At 40.4% G+C, this 20,468-nt stretch overlaps 4 protein-coding genes and 1 long non-coding RNA gene across 11 annotated transcripts; 3 read left to right on the plus strand and 2 right to left on the minus strand.

Moving 5' to 3' along the window:
• Positions 1 to 297: 297 nt before the first annotated feature.
• Rpn10 (regulatory particle non-ATPase 10) lies at positions 298 to 1,783 on the plus strand. The gene is made up of 3 exons (XM_020960616.2): positions 298 to 358; positions 462 to 602; positions 660 to 1,783. Exons 1-3 carry the CDS (start codon positions 333 to 335, stop codon positions 1,666 to 1,668), a joined length of 1,176 nt encoding a protein of 391 aa, XP_020816275.1. The 5' UTR covers positions 298 to 332; the 3' UTR covers positions 1,669 to 1,783.
• A 696-nt stretch (positions 1,784 to 2,479) lies between these two features.
• Positions 2,480 to 2,910, minus strand: COX8 (Cytochrome c oxidase subunit 8). Its single transcript, XM_020960617.2, has 2 exons — positions 2,775 to 2,910; positions 2,480 to 2,682 (listed from the first exon to the last, which is right to left on the minus strand). Exons 1-2 carry the CDS (start codon positions 2,883 to 2,885, stop codon positions 2,587 to 2,589), a joined length of 207 nt encoding a protein of 68 aa, XP_020816276.1. The 5' UTR covers positions 2,886 to 2,910; the 3' UTR covers positions 2,480 to 2,586.
• A 613-nt stretch (positions 2,911 to 3,523) lies between these two features.
• Positions 3,524 to 4,547, plus strand: VhaM9.7-b (Vacuolar H[+] ATPase M9.7 subunit b). Its single transcript, XM_020960817.2, has 3 exons — positions 3,524 to 3,876; positions 3,931 to 3,978; positions 4,081 to 4,547. Exons 1-3 carry the CDS (start codon positions 3,782 to 3,784, stop codon positions 4,205 to 4,207), a joined length of 270 nt encoding a protein of 89 aa, XP_020816476.1. The 5' UTR covers positions 3,524 to 3,781; the 3' UTR covers positions 4,208 to 4,547.
• A 292-nt stretch (positions 4,548 to 4,839) lies between these two features.
• LOC147643576 (uncharacterized) lies at positions 4,840 to 8,687 on the plus strand. Its single transcript, XR_015272065.1, has 2 exons — positions 4,840 to 5,033; positions 7,056 to 8,687. It is a non-coding gene; the product is annotated as an uncharacterized LOC147643576 (long non-coding RNA).
• On the minus strand, positions 8,373 to 20,461 carry Wnk (Wnk kinase). Of its 7 annotated transcripts, none has more exons than XM_086834562.1 (13): positions 20,342 to 20,461; positions 19,420 to 19,575; positions 17,696 to 19,121; positions 17,193 to 17,365; positions 14,320 to 17,132; positions 14,131 to 14,262; positions 13,522 to 13,584; positions 11,551 to 12,390; positions 10,945 to 11,352; positions 9,860 to 10,880; positions 9,247 to 9,311; positions 9,013 to 9,184; positions 8,373 to 8,944 (listed from the first exon to the last, which is right to left on the minus strand). In XM_086834562.1, the coding sequence occupies exons 5-13, from the start codon at positions 15,499 to 15,501 to the stop codon at positions 8,814 to 8,816; spliced, it is 4,014 nt and encodes a 1,337-aa protein (XP_086690688.1). In that variant the 5' UTR covers positions 15,502 to 17,132; positions 17,193 to 17,365; positions 17,696 to 19,121; positions 19,420 to 19,575; positions 20,342 to 20,461; the 3' UTR covers positions 8,373 to 8,813. The 7 variants fall into 7 exon arrangements, 5 of the variants coding, with proteins under 5 accessions (XP_086690688.1, XP_020816474.2, XP_086690686.1 ...); XM_020960815.2 differs by having other exon boundaries at positions 19,797 to 20,431; XM_086834560.1 differs by having other exon boundaries at positions 19,986 to 20,429.
• Between the last annotated feature and the right edge of the window lie 7 nt (positions 20,462 to 20,468).

The raw sequence follows: 20,468 nt of genomic DNA on the forward strand, positions 1-20,468 counted from the left end.
ATTTTAAAGATTTATTTTATAAATTTTTTCTTAAACGTTCTAGGTCAAAATAACAAACAGCTATGATTTTTAAAGCGAAATAAATCATTTGTATTTATTTCGTGCAGATTAATCTCTTTAAATTTTCCGTTCTTTTGTTAGTACCAGACTTAACACTTAAATACTTTATACAAATAAGTACCCTTAAAAATACCATAAAACGCGATAGGACAATATACTAATTCATACCAGTAAATATATCGAGTTATCGTCCGATAGGCGTACCTAAAACCTATCTGGCAGCCTTGACAAATTTTTAGTTCAGTGGCAAAGTGACAAGCAAAAATACGAAAATGGTTCTGGAGAGTACTATGATATGGTAAATTTCTGTTTAGTTTTGCAAATTAGCTAAAGACCTGCAAGTTTTTGCGTATTGTTTGCAATAGAGCTTGTTCCGGTGCCTCTAATTAGTGTTTTTCCAGTTTTGATAACAGCGACTACCAGCGCAATGGAGACTACTTCCCCACCCGTCTGAACGTCCAAAAAGATGGCATCAATCTCGTCTGCCTTACCAAGCTGCGTTCGAATCCAGAGAACAACGTTGGGCTGATGACTCTGTCCAAGTAAGTCTGTTGCTATCGTATGCAACCTTATAATGGTTTGGTACGTTTAACTTCCAGCACCGTGGAAGTGCTGGCCACGCTCACCAGCGATGTGGGACGGATCTTCTCGAAAATGCATCTTATCCAGCCGAAGGGTGAGATTAACCTCCTAACCGGAATTCGTATTGCCCACCTAGTGCTAAAACATCGCCAGGGCAAAAATCACAAGATGCGCATCGTGGTCTTTGTGGGTTCGCCTATCAATCACGAGGAAGGGGATTTGGTGAAGCAGGCTAAGCGTCTGAAGAAGGAGAAGGTCAACGTGGATATTGTCAGCTTCGGAGATCATGGCAACAACAACGAGACGCTGACCGCCTTCATCAACGCCCTGAATGGAAAGGATGGGACTGGCTCTCACTTGGTTAGTGTACCCCGAGGATCTGCTCTGTCGGATGCTCTGCTTTCATCGCCCATTATCCAAGGCGAAGACGGCATGGGTGGTGCTGGCTTGGGTGGCAATGTTTTTGAATTTGGAGTGGATCCCAATGAGGATCCCGAGCTTGCTCTTGCCTTGCGCGTGTCTATGGAGGAGCAGCGCCAACGCCAAGAGAGCGAGCAGCGTCGTGCTAATACCGACAACACAGCACCTACTACCGGTGAGGTTGGTGGCGGCTCAAATCAGGGCAATACCGAAAGTGCCGCAGCAAGCAGCGAAGCCAACACTGAAGAAGCCATGCTCCAACGGGCCTTGGCGTTGTCCACTGAAACTCCCGAGGACAACTTGCCGGACTTTGCCAATATGACCGAGGAGGAACAGATTGCTTTTGCCATGCAGATGTCGATGCAGGACGCTTCCGATGATACGGTTACCCAACAAGCGAAGCGCCCGAAAACTGATGAAGCCAATGCTCCCATGGACGTGGACGAGGACTATTCAGAGGTTATTGGTGATCCGGCTTTCTTGCAGAGTGTGCTAGAGAATCTGCCTGGTGTTGATCCCCAGTCTGAAGCTGTCCGCGATGCTGTCGGATCCCTTAACAAGGACAAGGATAAAAAGAACGACGCCAAGGACTCACAGGAGAAATAAAACGCATCTATGATTATAACTTATAAGCTCGTTTAAAAACTTTATATGCCCATTAAAATCATTTGTAAGCCCTTTCAAATTACGCTTCAAGTGAAAATACATATATAAAAAATTTAATCAGCTGCTGATAAAAGGGTTTAATTTAAATTTTGATTCAAAGAAATCCAAAACGGTTATTGTAAATTTAATGGTTATTAAAAACAAAACTACTAGAGGTATTCTTAGCTTTTCATTTAATAAATTCGTGGCCATTAGCAAACCTAAGATAATCGTAATAATTTTTAATTTACTTGAGGATATTTCGAAGTCCGATCAGCTATTGATATTATTTCTCATTGTATCAACATTTAAATTTATAGACTAAAAATCAAATATAAAAGGCCTGTCATAGTTGAGCAGTTTTGTGCTGAAAATTTAATTAAACATTTATTGAGATACAAAAAACTTATAATCGCATTCCTGAAGCCGTTATCGTAAATTAAATATCGCACGAGGACCTCCGCGGTACACAGTAGAACTCGACCAAATCTCCATCTACTTTGCATATATAAATATATTTAGTGAGTCATGTAGGAATTTTTTGATACATTAATTTATGTAGAAACAACCAAAAATTTCCGGATTCTGCTACTAAGTAAATTCTTTGTGAACGAAACATAGCCTATAACTTACCAATAAACCGTAAATTAAAGACTAAAAAAATACTCAAATTCCACTAATTATATAAAGATTCAACTATTAAGTGACTAGGAAACTAAAAAACAAAATCGGCGTATAAGTCATAGTATACCATGAAATAATCAGGTCTGCATAAGGTTCAATCCACTTTGTTTATTTCCGTTTCTTGAAAACGCCTAGCATGTTTTGACATTCTTTACTTTACATGGGTATTAACTAAATGTGTCTGATGGCGCTAGATTACTTCTCGCCCTTATAATCCCGAATGTGGTATAGCACCCATGCAGGGATGAACAGAGACGCAGCGCACATGCCACCGCCCAGGATAACTTTCTCCTGCAATAAAAATAATACCAATTATGACTTGGTGACTGGGAATTGGTTTCCTCCGGGGTAGACATCTTCGTTATGCAACCGGGAAAACTTACGGCGGTGGAGACGTGCTTCGTGGGTGGGCCGGAAACGACCGACTGACAACGGCTCTGCATGGCACTACGGAGAGCGGGCACCAATAGGCGAGCAGCACTGTTTTGGAACATTTTAACAACACCTTTTTGCTAAATTATGCTGTCGAAAATCAATGGCGTAAGCTGAATAGTTGTAGATGAGATGGACTTATCTTCATTATCGATAACTGAAACATCGATAGATCGATGGTCAAATATTCGTAATGTTATAGCCTATTGGCACCGTTTTTCATCTGCCGTAAGTGTCTTTGAATAATTGACATCTTTAGCCTGGAAATAAAAATTGCTTCAAAATTGTTTCAATAAAAAAGTAAATTATAATAATTATTTATTGGACTGATGAATAAAAGAAGGGAAAAATAGATAAATGTATTCATGGACTTTATTAATTTAAAGTTCGAAAGGATATGAAACTTATAAGGGAAAATGTTACTGCTATATGAAACCTTCGACTGGAATCTTAATTAAATTTAAGAAAAAGAAACTGTTCAACAATTAAGTTTAACAAAATTAAATATTAAGATTTATGAATTTTTATTATTTTAAAATTTTCTTTGTTGACATTTTGTCTGAAAGAGCAATAACATTTTGCTTTGCCTGATTCCTAACATTTATTTTCTCACTTTGAAAGCGTACGAATGTCATACTAAAATAAAAGTCCCGGACCACCTTAAATTAAATTAAAATCCAATTGCTTTGGGTGTTTTAATATATTTTTTTTTTATTTCTTTCTTTTAAATACAACAATTTGGATCCATCGATCTCTCAGATTTTTTCAGGGCAGCAACGAAGTTGAATAAACCAAAAGCTATCGATGTATTCAATAGTACCATCGCTATTTGTCAGCTCTGCCTCAGTCCCATGGCTGTCATGTGATATTTTTACTCGAGAAAAGATTCGTGATCGCAGCTCCTTCTTATTTTTTACTTTTCCTTAAACCACTTCGTGTCGATCCTTGAGTCCGCAAGATGGTTTCCGAGTGGGTGCCTCCGATCGTTATCACCTGTATTTGGGCGTTCATTGGGATTATCTGCCCCTTTTTTGCCCGAGGTCCTAACAAGGGGTAAGTTATTGTTTAACTTAGTAAGACTACCACTAAGCAATAAACTGTTTCCAGGGTGACTCAATGCTGCCTTATGCTCACCGCATCAACCTGCTGGCTTTTGTAAGTATTACCTACGTATTTACATATGTAGCTTTTAAAGTTCAGTCCAAGACTCACTTTCCCACATGACCTCACTTATCAATGACGTTTTTTTCATTAAAGCTGGCTGTGCTGTTACATGACGCAGCTTAACCCGCTGATCGGACCCAAGTTGTCGATGACCGAGATCATGATTATGGCCCGCGAGTGGGGCAATGAGATCAAAGACACCATGGATGTGGTCGTCTAATTAGAATGCATTCGTTTCACGTGTTTTGTTATTGTTTTCTTTACCTTGAATGCTCCTGCATTCTGTATTATTAATTTCACTTTAATGTTCAAAGCAACAAATAAAATGTATTGTTTACTACGTTCCGAAACTCTTTTAAAAATCAGACATAAGCAAGTGAAAAATTTTGTAATATATTCCTGTAATTGCAAAAAAGTGGCGATCATTCCCAAAATCAGAAATAAATAAGTCCTACAATAAATTACATTTACTCGTAAAATTACAATTGTTCATACTTTTCTTAAGCAAATCCATTAGTATACAAATAAATAATTATAAAGAAATGCTATTAAAACTTTAAGGTCTAGGCGGTTTTTATGAAAGCTTCCTAAACTGTGTACCATTTCTCTACATTTTGGTCTATGCCTAAAACATCGAGAAGTTAGTTACCACTATTATAATAATAATTCTCTGGGGAAAATTGAGCAATAACCATATATATTTACATATGTTTATACCTTGGAGCGGTATTATAATATTGCCTGAAGCTCACTAAACAACATCATCTCCCTCCCAAGACATAACACTTTCACCTTATAACTGTACACAACCACAACAAAAACCCCCAAATTAATCTTTCAATCCAATTCCAGCAAGTCAGCAATATTCCACCTACTCAGGTACGTCCCTTTCTCTATAGAAATGCAAACTCCTGCAAATATGCCGGAAAAGAAACTGTACCGCAAACATAATTAGAGGGCCCATCACTATTCCTACCATCGAATCTACAAAAATCTTAGGCCTGACAATAAACAAACGTTATAAGTGGAACTCCCACATCAACAAGGTAAAAACCTTTCTCTCCCGCCCCCTAAATATTATAAAATACCTCTTCTCAAAAGAATTCAACTGCAACACAACTTCCCTCATCCAAATTCTTAGCTCCATCCTTATCTCAAAAATTGACTTTTGCCTACCCATCTCAGGATAGCCTCAACCTCCACGCTAAATCGAATCAAATCCTGCCCCTGCAATACGAGCAGCCCTTTGGGCCGTCAGAACAACACAGACTAACAATCTTCTGATCATAACAAAAATAAACACAATTGAAAACAGACCCAAACTCCAACCGAAAAACTCGCAATTAAACTGATCCATTCTTACGACACCTCAATAGGCAAACTATCCAAACCCACAAAAAGAAAACATAGAGATACACTTGCACAATAGATAAAATCATTTACATCTTCCTTAATCCTTCCTCACTCTGCACCCAAAACTCATCCATTCAAAAAATACAACCCAGCAAAACCAAACGTGCCAATGGTACAAACAGATCGCACACAGCACCCCTCTCCTTCAAAACCACAAACCTTAACAGACAACAAGAAATAATAATCAATAGGACACATACAACTCACAAAGCAAATGTCCTGTCCCTTATGTATTACATAAGGTATATACACAACACATACTACCCAACACAACCATATCCTTTTCCCGCTAGAACGCAATCGAACTCCTAGCAAATCCAGCAACAGAAAATTCAAAAAAAGTCTACTTCCTCCTTAAGCCCACATTCTAGTTTCTCAGTTTTAAACGTATCGCAGATAGTTTTCTTACCATACGTTATAAAAATCGAACAACTATATCAAAATAACAATCGGTAAATTAGTAGATAACAAGAAAGGAAGCTAACTTCGGCACGCCGAAGTTTATATACCCTTGCAGATAGAACTTCTATGAATAGGAATCCATACAATATTAATTATATATATTTGTGTTAAAAAACAATGAAGTAATACCTGCTTTCATTTCATTCACCTATACATATTATATTTGCAGTTTTACATTCGCAGATTTGCATTTTTCCTCTACATCAAACAATTGTTTGTATGGGACCTATATGATATAGTCGTCCGATTTTCATGAAATTTGACACAAAATTTAAGACTAATATAAAATGGCTATACCTCAAATTTAATGAAAATCAGCTGAAAACTGAAAAATTTATAAATTTAATTGTATTAATTTCTCGATCGTTCCTATGGGAGCTATATGATATAGTAATCCGATTTTCATAAAATGTTACACAAAATTTTAGAATAATATGAAATGGCTATATTTCAAATTTGATTAAATTCTGTTGAAAACTAAAAATGTTATCGCCACCGCGATTGTCAGTCTTCCGACAACAGCCACCGTCATTCTCATTCCTCTCAAATTTCTCGATCGTTCCTATGGGAGCTATATGATATATTAGTCCGATTTTCATAAAATTTTACACAAAATTGTAGAATAATATGAAACGGCTATATCTCAAATTTGATGACAATCTGTTGAAAACTGAAAATGTTATACTTAATAATTGAATTAATTTCTCGATCGTTCCTATGGGAGCTGTATGATATAGCCGTCCGATTTTCATAAAATTTTTCACAAAATTGTAGAATAATATGAAATGGCTATATCTCAAATTTGATCAAATTCTGTTGAAAACTAAAAATTTTATAATTTTTTTTGTAAAACTTTTCCGATCATTCCTATGACAGCTATATGATATAGTCGTCCGATCCGGCCCGTTCCGACATATATACGAGTGAGAGTATATAGAAGACTAACTGCAAAGTTTCATTTAGATAGCTTCAAAACTGAGAGACTAGTTTGCGTAGAAACGGACAGACGGACAGACGGACAGAAGGACAGACGGACATGGCTAGATCGACTCGGCTGTTGATCGTGATCAAGAATATATATACTTTATATGGTCGGAGGTGCCTCCTTCACTGCGTTGCAAACTTCTGACTGAAATTATAATACCCTGCAAGGGTATAAAAATTATAACTTCACATTTTTACACCCTTGCAAGGTATTTTAATTTCAGTTAGAAGTTTGCAACGCAGTGAAGAAGTCATTTCGGACCATATAAAGAATATATGTTCTTGATCAGCATCAAAAACTGCGACGATCTACCCATGTCCGTCCGCCCGTTTCTAAGCAAACTAGCCTCTCAGTTTTGAAGCTATCTAAATGAAACTTTGTAGTTAGCCTTCTATATACTCTCACTCGTATATATGTCGGAACGGGCCGGATCGGACGACTATATCATATAGCTGCCATAGGAATGATCGGAAAATTGTTACAAAAAAATTTTTAACATTTTCAGTTTTCAATAGAAATGGATCAAATTTAAAATATAGCAATTTTTTTATACTCTACAATTTTGTGTACAGTTTTATGAAAATCGGACAACTATATCATATAGCTCCCATAGAAACGATCGAGAAATTAATACAATTAAAAATTATAACTTTTTCAGTTTTCAACAGAGGTATAGCCATTTTATATTAGTCTTAAATTTGGTGTCAAATTTCATGAAAATCGAACAGCTATATCATATACATAGGTGCCATACAAACGATTGTTTGATGTAGAAGAAAAATGCAAATCTGTGAATGTAAAGCTGCATATATAATATGTATAGGTGAATGAAATGAAACCAGGTATTACTTCATTGTTTTTAACAAAAATATATATAATCTATATTGTATGGATTCCTGTCATAGAAGTCTTATCTGCAAGGGTATATAAACTTCGGAGTGCCGAAGTTAGCTTCCTTTCTTGTTAAAAAATAAATTCAAAGTTGTGTAAATTTTGTTTAGATTGGCGATATACAAAGTTTTCCAGTTTATAATGGTATTTTTTTTTTTTGAGATTTAGGTCATCCCAGTCTGTCGGAATATTAATCATAACAGTAGTTTTTTAAGAACTGGTAAACAAAAAAATAAAAGTGCCAAGTCATAAACGCTTTTCAACCCTCTTTCCAACCTTGCTTTCTTTTCTGAGCTAAATATGTTACTTACGCTTAAATTAAAAGCTGGCGGAAGACGTCGCAGCTAATTGTTTAATCATGCTAGAGCAATAAATAGGTTTAATTTTTTTAGTCGAATAACTTATCAATCCCTTTAGCCATTTATTTTTTCAAGTTTTCGGTTGATAATATATTTAATCGCTTTTATTAGCCAGGTTCAACAAGGTTAAAGCATACATATATTCTTGAATCATTACCAATCCGTTTGGAAATGAAATGAAATTTGGTTACTTATACAGCTTCATTTAGAAGATCGCTTCCATTTTATAGATTTTTGTCTTTCCAAGTAGTGGAATATACATATAAAGAAAACAATTCGGTAATAAGTTATTTATTTAGTAACTACGCAGTATTTATACATCACTTTGAGTAAATGATGATTATTGTGTAATATTCCTATATGCTTTGTTATATTATTACATTATCGAAATGTTTATTTACAGTTCTTTTTTTTCTAATAAAATGTACAATTTTCTTAAATAGTTCCTAAAGATGTAATATTTACTTTAAACAATTAAACAAAAGCCAAGATCGAAAAAATAAGTAAGAAATTAGAAACTGAAACATAGAGAAGGGAAAATAAATGGCATATTAACAAGAAGTGTTTGACTAATATTTACAGACAGCCCCGTGACATTCGACAACTTTTTGCTTAAAATATACCTCAATATCGACATTCTCACACTCGAGCGAATTATATTGCCGAGAAAATAGAGTAGTGTTGTGGGTATGGCTTGTCAAAGGTGAGTGCTATGTTTATGTGTTTGCGGAGCTCGTCGATGTTTGATTTGCTGAGGACGGCGCTGCTGAAGCTGCCAAGTTAGTCGGAAGCTGTGCGGCAGCGGGTGAATAGTAAGCGGCAGTCGCTGGAACGTTTGTGCTAATTGCTGAAAAAGTAAAAAAAAAAACACATAAGAAAAATAACCCATTTTTTACGAGGAATATTGCATCTTACATTGGCGCAGAGCCTTCTGAAACTTTTCGTATTCCACATAATGTTTTAGGCGCAGCTCGTCCTCTTCAATGAGTTGTCGCTGACGTAAGAGCAACAGCCGTTGGTGCTGGTTCGTACCCAATCTCGTGTTGCACAATTGGTTGACTAGAGAGTCTAGGTTGTGCTTAATGTCCTGCGGAGGAAGTTTTATTTTTGTTGTTTAAACTAAATAAAGTATGTAGGTTAGGTCCTTACGGATTGTATGTCACTCGGTAACAAATGAGGATGCGTAGCTGCTAGAGATACAGGCTCTTCGGTAACTGCAAGATACATGAGGATATATTAAAATAAGATCTCACACGGATGACAAGCTCAGATCCAATAAATAATAACCCTATATAAATTCATGATCCATGGATATTTTTACCGAAAATATTATATTTAAAATATATTCAAAGACCACAATAAAATGATCAATAGTAAATGACTTATAAGCTTTGGGGGCTAGAGATCCTATAGAGCAACATTTATGATTGATACATAAGGTACAACAGAATAGAATAAATTAAGATTAGCCTGTAATGGTAAATATATTGGCGATCTATGTTAAAATGGTTATACTTTAAAAACATCAACTCATTCTCCACCGTAGTACGCATTTTGGAAGCAGATCAAACGATAATAAACATTAAATATATTTTTAGAATTAAAAATTGTACTGCTTGCAAAATGTATAGGTGCTATGCACCTTGTCGTTATAAGGTCTAATCAGCATATTATATATTTGTTAGTTTGTTTATCAAAGGTTAAAGCTCTTTTCCTTACCTACTGTGTATATTAAAAACAACTATATACTCAAAGTACTTACCTTCACCAGCTGTTGCATTGAAAAGTGGTTGCATAACGTGTTGAATAGGCTGTGCTGTTTGCTGGGACGCCATCAACGGTGTCTGTTGCAGCAAATGATTGGCAACAGTGGCACCTTGGAAGGTTTGGGGTGCCCCTGCCTGCTGATTGTAAGACTGCTGCATATGCGATTGCATTTGCATTTGATGCTGTTGCTGCGATATCAATTGCTGTTGGGCAGACATCGATGGCATGGGAGCCAGCTGGTGGGGCATTCCCTGCGCCATGCTCACCACCTGGGGTGGAAGCGAGAGAGAGTGAAGCTGCTGATTGGACTGTGTTTGCATGAATGGCTGCTGTTGTGTGGCAGGCACGTTGAATGCCTGTGAATTGCCCGGTTGCTGTTGCTGATGCTGCTGCATCAGGATTGACTGCTGCGACATAAGAGGCATTTGGTTCTGCTGCTGCTGCGGCTGCATTGACTGCATCGGAATGGCCTGCTGCTGAATGGCGGGGACCATATTTGGATGTCCGTTTAGGGCATGTTGGGGCATGTTTTGATGTACAAGTTGTTGAGGCTGCTGTGTTTGCATATTGGGCATTTGTTGCATCTGTGTTGATCCATTTTGATTGACAACTTGAGGCACCACAATGCACTGAGAGCTCGTTCCAGTTGTTGAGGTGGAAGAGGCACTACTACCTACAGGCAGTTGGTGAACCGGCTGGGGCTGTTGGTAAATCAGCTGGATTCCGTTAATTGGTAGCGGAACCGTTTGAATTGGAGAGCTTATAAGTTCAGTGGTTGGTGTGTTCACTACACTACCGTTCTGCACTGAGTTGTTGCTCTGGACTTGACCAGACGCAGAGCCTGCCACCTGCAGATCAATCTTAAGCTGACCTTGTGACTGCTCCTCAGCCGCAGCTGAAGCCTTCTGCTCCTGCACACGACTAACGCTAAATCGTGAAATTTTTCGGGCACTTGGATTGCTGTTGATGGCCTCCTCAACCTGTTTAGGCACTGTCGACAATGTGGCTGACACTTGCTATAAATAATTAATTGGAATTGTAAAATTTATTTTTAATTGGAGACGTTGACGAACTACTTACCTCTTCGGGGTTATCTGCGTTTCGCAAAGCTGCTAATTTCTTCTCCAAGTCCGCAATTGAGTTCTGATTAAGTGATCCGTTGCTGGGATTCCTTTGCGGGGCGTCACTGCAGCTAGTCAAAATCAAAGTAGCTGAGGGTTGTTTCTCCAGGCTGGGCTGCTTGGATAGTTGACTCTCATTACCAGGCGTAGAGTCGGTCGGAGTCGGATCCGAGTTGCCAACAGGCAGTCCTTCAAGATTAGTGGCAGTCTGCAGGTGCACATCGGAGCCCACGCTGTTGTCGATGGAAGTGCGCCGAGAATTGTAAAGAGAGGAGCCAGAGCCCCTAGCCGAGGTCAATGCTGCATTGGGAGTGTTCTGGCCCACAGAGGATGTTGATCCACCAACATTGTTATTTGGTTTGTTGAGCTAGGCAAAATGAAATGTGACTTAACATATTGTTTTTTATTTATTATTTTTTTTAATATTGTCTTCGGCCCATAGTCGAGGAATAGATCGACGAGTTCATACGGACATACAGTCACGACTGTGGTAACCATCTTCAAAATGAGAGGGTTTCTTTCAGATAACTAAAGATGGGTTAACTGCTGCTGCTGGTGTTCTTACCTCTTGTGTCTGCGGATTTCCAGAAGAAGCCTTAAGCGATGACATGGCCGGAGATGCCTGGTGAGGAGCTCGGTTGTTGATAGAGGCCACTACAGCTGAGGCAAACGCATGGGCATGCGTTATGTTTTCTAGTTCGATCTTCAGCTGCTCCAAGGTATTTGCAGCTCCAGCTCCCTGATTAGTAGTTGCCTGTGCGTGGCCTGATTTATCCTTGGGCCTCTCGGCCTCGACTGCCGCTGGCTGACTGTCCTCTGATGATTCCACGTAGGTCTTGTTGGGCATGTCAAATGTAATTTTCACTGCGGTCAAGTCGTCCAGGCTTCTGGTGTGCTTTAGGTCTTCTTGGATCTTAAGGTGTCGATTTAAGGGCAGATTGAGGCTCCGAGGAGCTCCGCTGCCAGTTGACTCCAGGAGCTTTTGCATCCGAGCAATGGCCAGGGAGCATGGCTTTGATCTATCCCTGATTTCTTCAAGTACGGGTTCTGCACCTGTTGGCGTAATGTTACTATCGGGCATGTAGTCAATCGACAGCGATGTGTATTCGGAGGCTGTGCTCGTCTTGCGCGACACCGAACCGGATCCTATAGTTACGTCGTTGCTACTATTAGGCGCGTCCCTTGACGCAGTTGAGGATGATGACAGTGTTGAAGTGGTGGTCGGCGGTGTGCCAACATTTCCCTGGGGTTCTTGCGCATTTGCTATCTTAGAGACATGCGATTTGGCCTCAATGGTCAAAGTGGTGTTCGTTTGATCCGAGCCTCCTCCCCCGGAGGTCAGAGTCTCAACACCATGGATGGTAGGTTCGAACATCTTGGTTATGTCGCTGGCGGTTTCATCCCGCTAAAATTAGTGTGTTAAACGTGAGTCAAAGTAATCAAGAAAAGGGAAAGTGCATATGTTTTAAATAAAAACTTTAACGATAAACCGAAAATGAAAAAATAAAATCCACTTCTCATTGTAAGGAGAGAACAGAAGATAAATACAATATTCCTAGGCTACATTTTCAAAGACGAACATATTAAGTGTAGTTTTTACCTAATTTAATTATTTTATTGGATTCACAGACCCTTTATAGTTATGAAGTTATAAAATTAGTTCAAAACTAGTAAGACTGTTGTTGATTTTACGCCTCAATTGCTGTCAGCAGATAATTCTCAAAAAAGGAAGGTGAAATCAAAAACGTTATAATAACAATATGCATGATATATTTGAACTACCATATGCATGCACTTTTCTGCAAGACACATTTAAGCATATTAAAGCGCGTATAAATTGTAAAATTATATGTGTGATCACGTATCAGCACTGGTCAGACACTATCGATAAATAGATCAATAGTCGAAGAATAGTTGAAGAATTATTGATCAAATTTGAGCCTATCATCGACATTTTAGGTAAAATGTTCATCGATAAATCAGCAACCTATTTATCAATTCATCTATAAATTTAGTGTAATATAATATAAATAAACATAAATGAGACTGCATGAGATATTGTCCTGACACAATAGTCGAATAAGATCGTCGTCTATGCAGAAGTCGGCACGTTGATGACATCGGCCCATTGATGACATATGGAACACGTTGGGGATGCTCGACCGCTGTTCATGCGTGCGTCTGGCTCTCTCTCCCTCTCTCTGGCTTTTGAACCAACTTTCAAGAGAGACAACACGAAAAAATTTTAGTAAAAAAAAAAAATCATATGCCGCTACACATTTTGTTATTATAAGGTCTTTGTCAAAATCAAATCGTTTACGCTATATATTTCGATTGTCTTTGAAATTTTTAGTACAGAAAATAATTTTAAATATTTAGGAATAGACATATGGAAAATAATACTAAAAAACATCTCGACTATAAGTGTAATTTTCGAATCATGTTTAAAAGTAAATTAAAACATCCTGATAAGTAAAAACATTTTAGCTAGGAAATAAATAAGTGTTTACATAAGCCCAGTGCACTCAACACTTACAGATCTATGTCTTTGGTGTGACCTAAACGTGGAACGCTGTCGAGTTAGAGACGCGTGTCGGACCTGTTTAGTTATATTAGGGATAGATCAAACAATCAAAAAACATGGATTTTGTGATATCGAAATTATAATCGCTTTGTAAAGTTTTTTTTTTTTTTTTTTTTTTTTTGTACGAATTTATATCGATTGCATCTTTTAAAAGAAAACGGAAAGAAATTTGACCCATTTATATGAACATGTAAACTAGAGAGACTCTAGATATAGGTATTATCAGCTATCATATCTTAAATACGATAGGCATTCCAAGAAAACTATGATTTCTTTCTGACACTAAACTTAAAAAAAGGTGTTTGTCTGAAAATGGTTGACGGTTGGGAAAAGTACATCCCAAAACAATTTTTTTCGAATGGACATTTTTACGTTGAATTAAAATTATTGAGAAATTGTTGGTTCTCATCAGTGATGAACAATCTTGGATTAACAAGCATCGAAGAAACAGTAAGTATCCTTGCGTCTGCGTTTTAAAAACCCTAAAGTCTCGTAAGAATGGTCTTCATTGAGCAACAAAGAGATTTTTCTGTGAATATAGTTTTGCGGATAGCGATGTACCTTTTCAATATTGCGGCGATAATTGATTGGTATAGGGATTTGGTTGGGATTCTGTTTAACTTGGTCAACAATTTCATTGATCATTTCCACAAATACTGTACTTTGGCAATTTGAAAGCAAATCTTGAGCGATCTAAAAGAGATAATGAACGATTAAAAATTAACTTATCAATTGGGAATTCGGTCTTACCAATTTGTTAGCAATTTCAACGGGATTCACATCTCCAATGTCAAATTTAAAAGTAATCGTTTTCAGCTTGTTTTCCATGTGACAATTTATAACGCTTCCCTCGTCCACACTGGTAACACTTAGTTTGGGAATCCGTTCGTTGCCGCTTCGGTTGGAACGTCTCGGTTTCTGTGCACGACTCGCATTGGCGTTCCCCTGTTGCTGCTGCTTTAGTTTTTCTGTATCTGCCGACGCACTTTCGAGATTAGTAAGCGTTAAGCTATTGCTAATTGACGTAATCTCCGATGCAGCAGCTGGCTGCTCTGGATTAATCTGGCTGAACTGCTGACTTTCTAACTGGATTTGAATGCCTTGCAAAGGCATCTTCACCTGTTCGTCCGGTTGAGGTTGTGCCTGCTGCTGCTGGACAACGTTTTTCAGCTGTGCCGCCTGCTGTTGCGGCGGCATCGACGGTTGCTGTTGCTGCTGGACAATAGGTTGCTGGGCGATAGATTGTTGTTGTTGTTGCTGATGTAGTGGTTGTTGTTGTTGCTGCTGCAGTGGTTGTTGTTGTTGCTGCTGCAGTGGTTGTTGTTGTTGCTGCTGCGGTGGTTGTTGTTGTTGCTGCTGCAGTGGTTGCTGTTGTTGTTGTAGTGGCTGGTTGTGTAACAATTGCTGCAATTGCTGCTCTAATGGCAAGGACAACTGTATTGGTTGCTGGGTCGGCGGCGGCTGCTGCTGCTGTTGAACAAACTGTGAGTGTTGTTGCTGATTAGTTATCGGTGCAAATCCTGCATGCTGTTGTTGCTGTGGATCAGCAGAATGAGGAGGCACTTGAGACTGTAGTTGCTGAGCCTGTTGGTTGTACGTCTGAGTCAATGGTTGTTGCATTACCGGGGCCACCGAAGTAGATGGCACTTGCATCTGCACGGGAATCTGCATGGTAGCAGGCATCACTTGGGATCCAGCAATTAATTGCTGCGGCATCGGCTGGGCATACTGTTGCACAAATTGTTGTTGCTGCTGTTGAAGTTGCTGATGTTGCAGTTGTTGGTGTTGTTGCAGTTGTTGTTGTTGGAGCTGCTGCTGTTGCTGCTGGAGTTGTTGCAACTGATGCTGAGCAAGTTGCTGCTGTAACATCTGCTGTTGCTGCTGAATTTGAAGTGCCTGCGAAAGCTGTTGCTGTTGATTTGTTTGTTGCATCGCATACGCCTGTTGCTGCTGTTGCTGCGCTAGTTGAGTCGGGTGTATTTGGTTGACAGGCGCCGCGATGCTGTTGGAAATATTGCTGGGCTTGTTGCTGGGCCATTTGGTGCTGCTGGGCCATGTCCGGTGGCTGTACGTTCGTGTGCATTAGTTGCTGCAATTGCTGCTGGAGGGGAATCTGAATCTGCCCCGTTTGCTGATCTGGTTGTTCATGTTGCTGTGTGGACAACACAGTCTGTGGCTGTACCTGCTGTGGCACTTGCTGTATCATTTGCTGCTGCGGCTGCTGCTGATTGCTAACCTGCTGTTGCTGTTGATGACTGATGGTTGATGGTGCCACGTTGGATTGCTGCTGCATTTGTTGGCTACCCGTTGGCGAAATAACTTGTTGGTTGTTGGACATTTCTGGCATAGTCGAACCTTGATAGGATGCAAGCTGCGGAGGCTGGATGTAGTGCACAGTTGGTTTCTGTTGCATGGCAATGGCTGGGACCTGTGGCTGCACTGAGATCAACTGAGAAACGGCCACAGGGACTTGCACTTGCACTGGCGGCTGCTGGTTCGTGTTTGGGATGGAAGTGTTCGAGCGCGTGGAGAGCATCTGTGGTTCTGCACTGTTTGTAGAGAGAGCGAGGCTTGTCTCTGAATCGGTGTTTAGCATGTCGTATTTGAACTGGAGGCGCTGATTCCATTTCACACCATCTTCCTCATCCTCAGACTCCTCATCGTCCTCCTCATCTTCATCGACGTTTGTGGGTAAACTCTCCCTTTGCTTTTGCAGGGCCAGCTTTTCTAAGCGCGACTTCTCATTCTGCAGCTTGATCTGCGTCTGGCGCTGGGCGCGCTCTTTCAGCAAAGAAACAACCTGAACTTTTAACAGCCGGGCCACAGCTCGTGAGTCATCCTCTGATATAATGTTCTCCTTCATCATTTCCTGAGCAATCTGTTCGTACTCGTCATGCTTGATGTTGTACTCGAACTGGATTGCCTCGTTCTCCTTATGTCGGGACGAACGCTTCTTGGGATCCATGAAACGCAGCCGAAACTCTATGATGCTGATATTAGGATCGGAGAGGAACTGTTCGGAGGCCGTGGGTTCCACGCGGATACCGATGTCCTCATCGAAGAACTCTGACTCCAGGAGTTCGTTGCAACTGGGACGGTCTTCCTTCTTTAGTTCGATGCACCGCTCAATAATATCGCGCACATTGGGATCTTCCACTTTGGCCAGCGCTGCTGGCTTAATGCCGGATATCACCTTCTTGTAGATCTGCGCAGGACCCTTGCACTCGCTGTACGGATACTCGGAGATTGCCATCTCCAACATGCACATGCCGAATGCATAGACATCCACCGATTCGTCATAGTGTTCCTCGTACATTTCTGGCGCCATAAACTCCGGCGTACCAATCACAGATTTTGCATGGGAGCGATTTTTTAATGTTGCCAGACCCAAGTCGCCGATTTTAACACTGCCAGTGGTGCCAGTTATAAAAATATTATCACATTTCAAATCACGATGAATTATAGGAAATTGACGAGTATGCAGAAAGTTAAGTCCTTTCAGAATCTGGCGACACCATGACTTCAATACCTTTGGGTGTATTTTCTTAAACCGTTTTAAATAGCTGCAAACAAATTTGTATAAATATTTTCTTAAAAAAGAAATAAATAAACAATGGGCTTACGATTTCAAAGTTCCAGATAACATTAGTTCGGTGACTAGTACTATATTCTTCTTGCGGCCAATGGGAAACTCCCAGTATGTATAAAATCGCACAATGTTCGGGTGCTGGAGCTTCTTTAGCATATCTGCCTCCTCGCGGAATCTGGTGCGTTCACTTTTCTTTACTTGCTTGTCCTGAAAATTGGAATAGATTTGTCAATAAATATTTTTATACATTGAAAAAAAAAAAAAAAAAACGTGTGGTTTGCATTTAAAATCGATCTATTTTAATGAAATTAAAAGAAGACAACAAAAGAGAATACAAGACACTGATGTCTTATTGAGCGATTGCTCTTAGGCTCATAAATTGTATCTTTATTTTATTTTGACCAATTGGGATTGATTCTTTATGCTCCAATAATAAAATGCGAAGGTATATAAACATCGCCGTGTCGAAACTAGCTTCCTATCTTATTTAAGATTTAGTTTTAATAGACATATGTACATGCGTAATTCTTAACTCACCAACAACTCGCACCAGGCGACTGGCACACCAGTCAAGGTGTCCAAACCACGATAGACGGTTTTGAAGGAACCGCGTCCAACCTCCTTGTCGTACTTAAAGAACCGGCCGCATGGCGACATGGCCACTGGATCATCGTCTTCATCGCTTTTGCTCTTGGTAATCGATGTGGCCGACGAGGTAGTCGACAACGCCGCTGTAGAGGGCACCAGCGAAGCAGAAGCATCAGTGGATGTGCCGCTGGTGGCAGCTGTCTCCTCTGCACTAGCTTCGGTAGTCTCCAACTTCTTGACAATATCATCGATGCTCTTCGGCTGCTTCTCGTTTAGAATTTCGGTGTCATCTTTCTCTTCGACCTGAAAGCCGACTCGCTTTACACCGCTCGAGTGCTTGGTGGAGGACTTTAATGGCACATCGTCTTCAGTCTTTTCGATTGCCAGACTCCGTGACGCCTCGGTGATTATGGTTTCGATGATGCCCGCCACTTGGTGAGAGGTGGCATCCGTGGCATTCGAACGCGTGGGCGTCCGGAACTGTTCCTCCAAGTGTTCCGCCTCGCGGGACAGCATTTCAATGTTGTCATCATAGTCGCGCGGAAACTCCGTCTCCAGCTCGACAAACTGCAGGGGATTGGTGTTTCTGCCAGATTGCTCAACATTCTTCCGGACAAATCGAATGTTTTGAACGAAGTTCGCGGTCAGGGTCGTTGGCGTCGTTTTGGATGAGTGTAGTGGAGCTTGTTGCTTAATTAACGGCTCGATCACCGTGTCCGAAGAAGACTTCCTGCCCTCCATTTTTTTAGTGTCGGAGACTGCAACCGCTTGCGTTGCCCCCTTGGCCGTCGACTTGTCTTTTCTTTTTAAATTGCCCGAACCTACACCAGCTTTTTGGCTCATGGCATCTGCAGGCGTCTCGGTTTTGCCATCCATTTTGTCCTCATTGTGTTCCCTGTGCTGGAGGACTGGAGAGCGAAGCACATCTACATCAATGTTAGTCGCTTGCGGTCGATCGTTTTGGGTGCCGTTGTTGTTTTCGTTGACTTTCGCTGCCTCGTCTTTATTTCCGGAGGTCACTCCGGTCTTCCCAGTTGGGGAGTTGCTATTGCTGGAAAACCGTCGCAAAACCCGCAAAAATAGGTTACCTTTACTGGAAGCCGGTGGTGTGTTTGTGGTGTAAAGCGTTGGCAAAGAAGAAGAGGGTTCAATGGGTGATGACTGGATCGATGTGGTGCTGCTGGTGCCGCTAGTGCTTGTGTGTACAGAAAGTGCGTCTTGCTTGCGATTGGGCTTTCTGCTCAGAGTGTCTTTTAGTTTTGATGTCTGGTTCGGGTTATGCCTAGAAGAGGCAGACCTATTAAACGAACGGTGTCGCGACTTTTGTATAGTAGCTCCCTGCACAATTTGCTCCTCGTTAGAAATGAAGGTATTCCTAAAAAGAGAACGGAATGTGGAGTTTGCGTAAATAATATGGAATTTTGTATCGGGTAGTACACATATTTGTTACATATTCTTCCACGTCAAATGACGGTTTAGTTTAGTGGAGAAAATCGAGAATCGGATTGTTTATATCATTTTTTTTGTGCCCAAACATAAACTGAATATAACTCTAGATAGCTTAATTAGTATCAACATACATTTATATTTTTTGCTTTATCTTCTGGAAGTCATAGTTATTTCATTGAACAAAAAGTATAATTTTTTGGGATACTACTAATATAACCACCTACCTTTGAGGTTGCGTGGTGCAGGAAGTAGTACCATCTTCGCTGATGGCGCTTCCCTTCCGAGCACGGTTCGCAGGTACGACCTCTTGTTGTCGTACAAAATCACAAAGGGTTTGTCCAATTTTGCAAGATTTTCAGCAGCAGGCCACACCGTTTAATCTGAAATCAAACAATGCAAGACAGATGAGACGTGCGCGGTGGGGCAATCTGTTTAATAAGGCTCCACCTGAGCTCAGCATAGAGCTAAGGTGCGATCCGCGGCCTGCCTGTGTTTACTAGGGAAGCGGGGGCGGATCTGGGTGCTAGTAACTTCACGTTCCATCAAACACACACTCTTGCACTAAAGTGTATATGGGCAGACCGCCTGAAATATCGCTTACAGCTGTGTGGTGCCGTCTCCTTGGGATTGGAATTGGGATTCAGGTGTATGCTTTCCATGAATCATGGGTTTCGATTGCACTACCGTACGTCACTTGTTCTATCGTCTCGTGTGCGGATATGTATGTACATATGTGTGCTTCGCTTATGCGTACATGTGTATGCTTGTGCGGTACGACCGCTATACATACATATTTATGTACATTTGATTCGGGGCAGGAAGCATATGCAACAACAACTGGCTATGATGTCATGGTCGGATCGCTCCACTTAGCTCGCTCCAGTCTCTTACTGGAATCAATCCACTCACAGGGATGCGGCTGAATTCAGGCTCGGACTACCACTGTCCGACCGTTCGCATCGAAGTATTTGCGAAGTATGATTGTAGTGCTCAAAGGTATCTCGAGTTAACAACTTTTCATATTACGACACTGCGTTTTTTCTAGTAGTCCAGGGGAAGCAGACTTCTACACGGGACGGTCGATTGCATTGGACGTGAGCAAAAGTCAACAAGAAGATCGAGTATTTTGCTTGAAAATTCAATTACTTTCACAAAAATTTTACGAAGCAGGGTACGAAATAAAAAAATATTGCATTCTAGGGATGTGCCGAAAAATCGATATTAAAATCGATAAAACCTATCGATGAATCTTTTCGCACCCAATATGATGGTT

Source organism: Drosophila serrata, unplaced genomic scaffold (genome assembly GCF_035046125.1).
Source record: "Drosophila serrata isolate PLE 108 unplaced genomic scaffold, ASM3504612v1 contig_272, whole genome shotgun sequence".
NCBI classification, from domain to species: Eukaryota; Metazoa; Arthropoda; class Insecta; order Diptera; family Drosophilidae; genus Drosophila; species Drosophila serrata.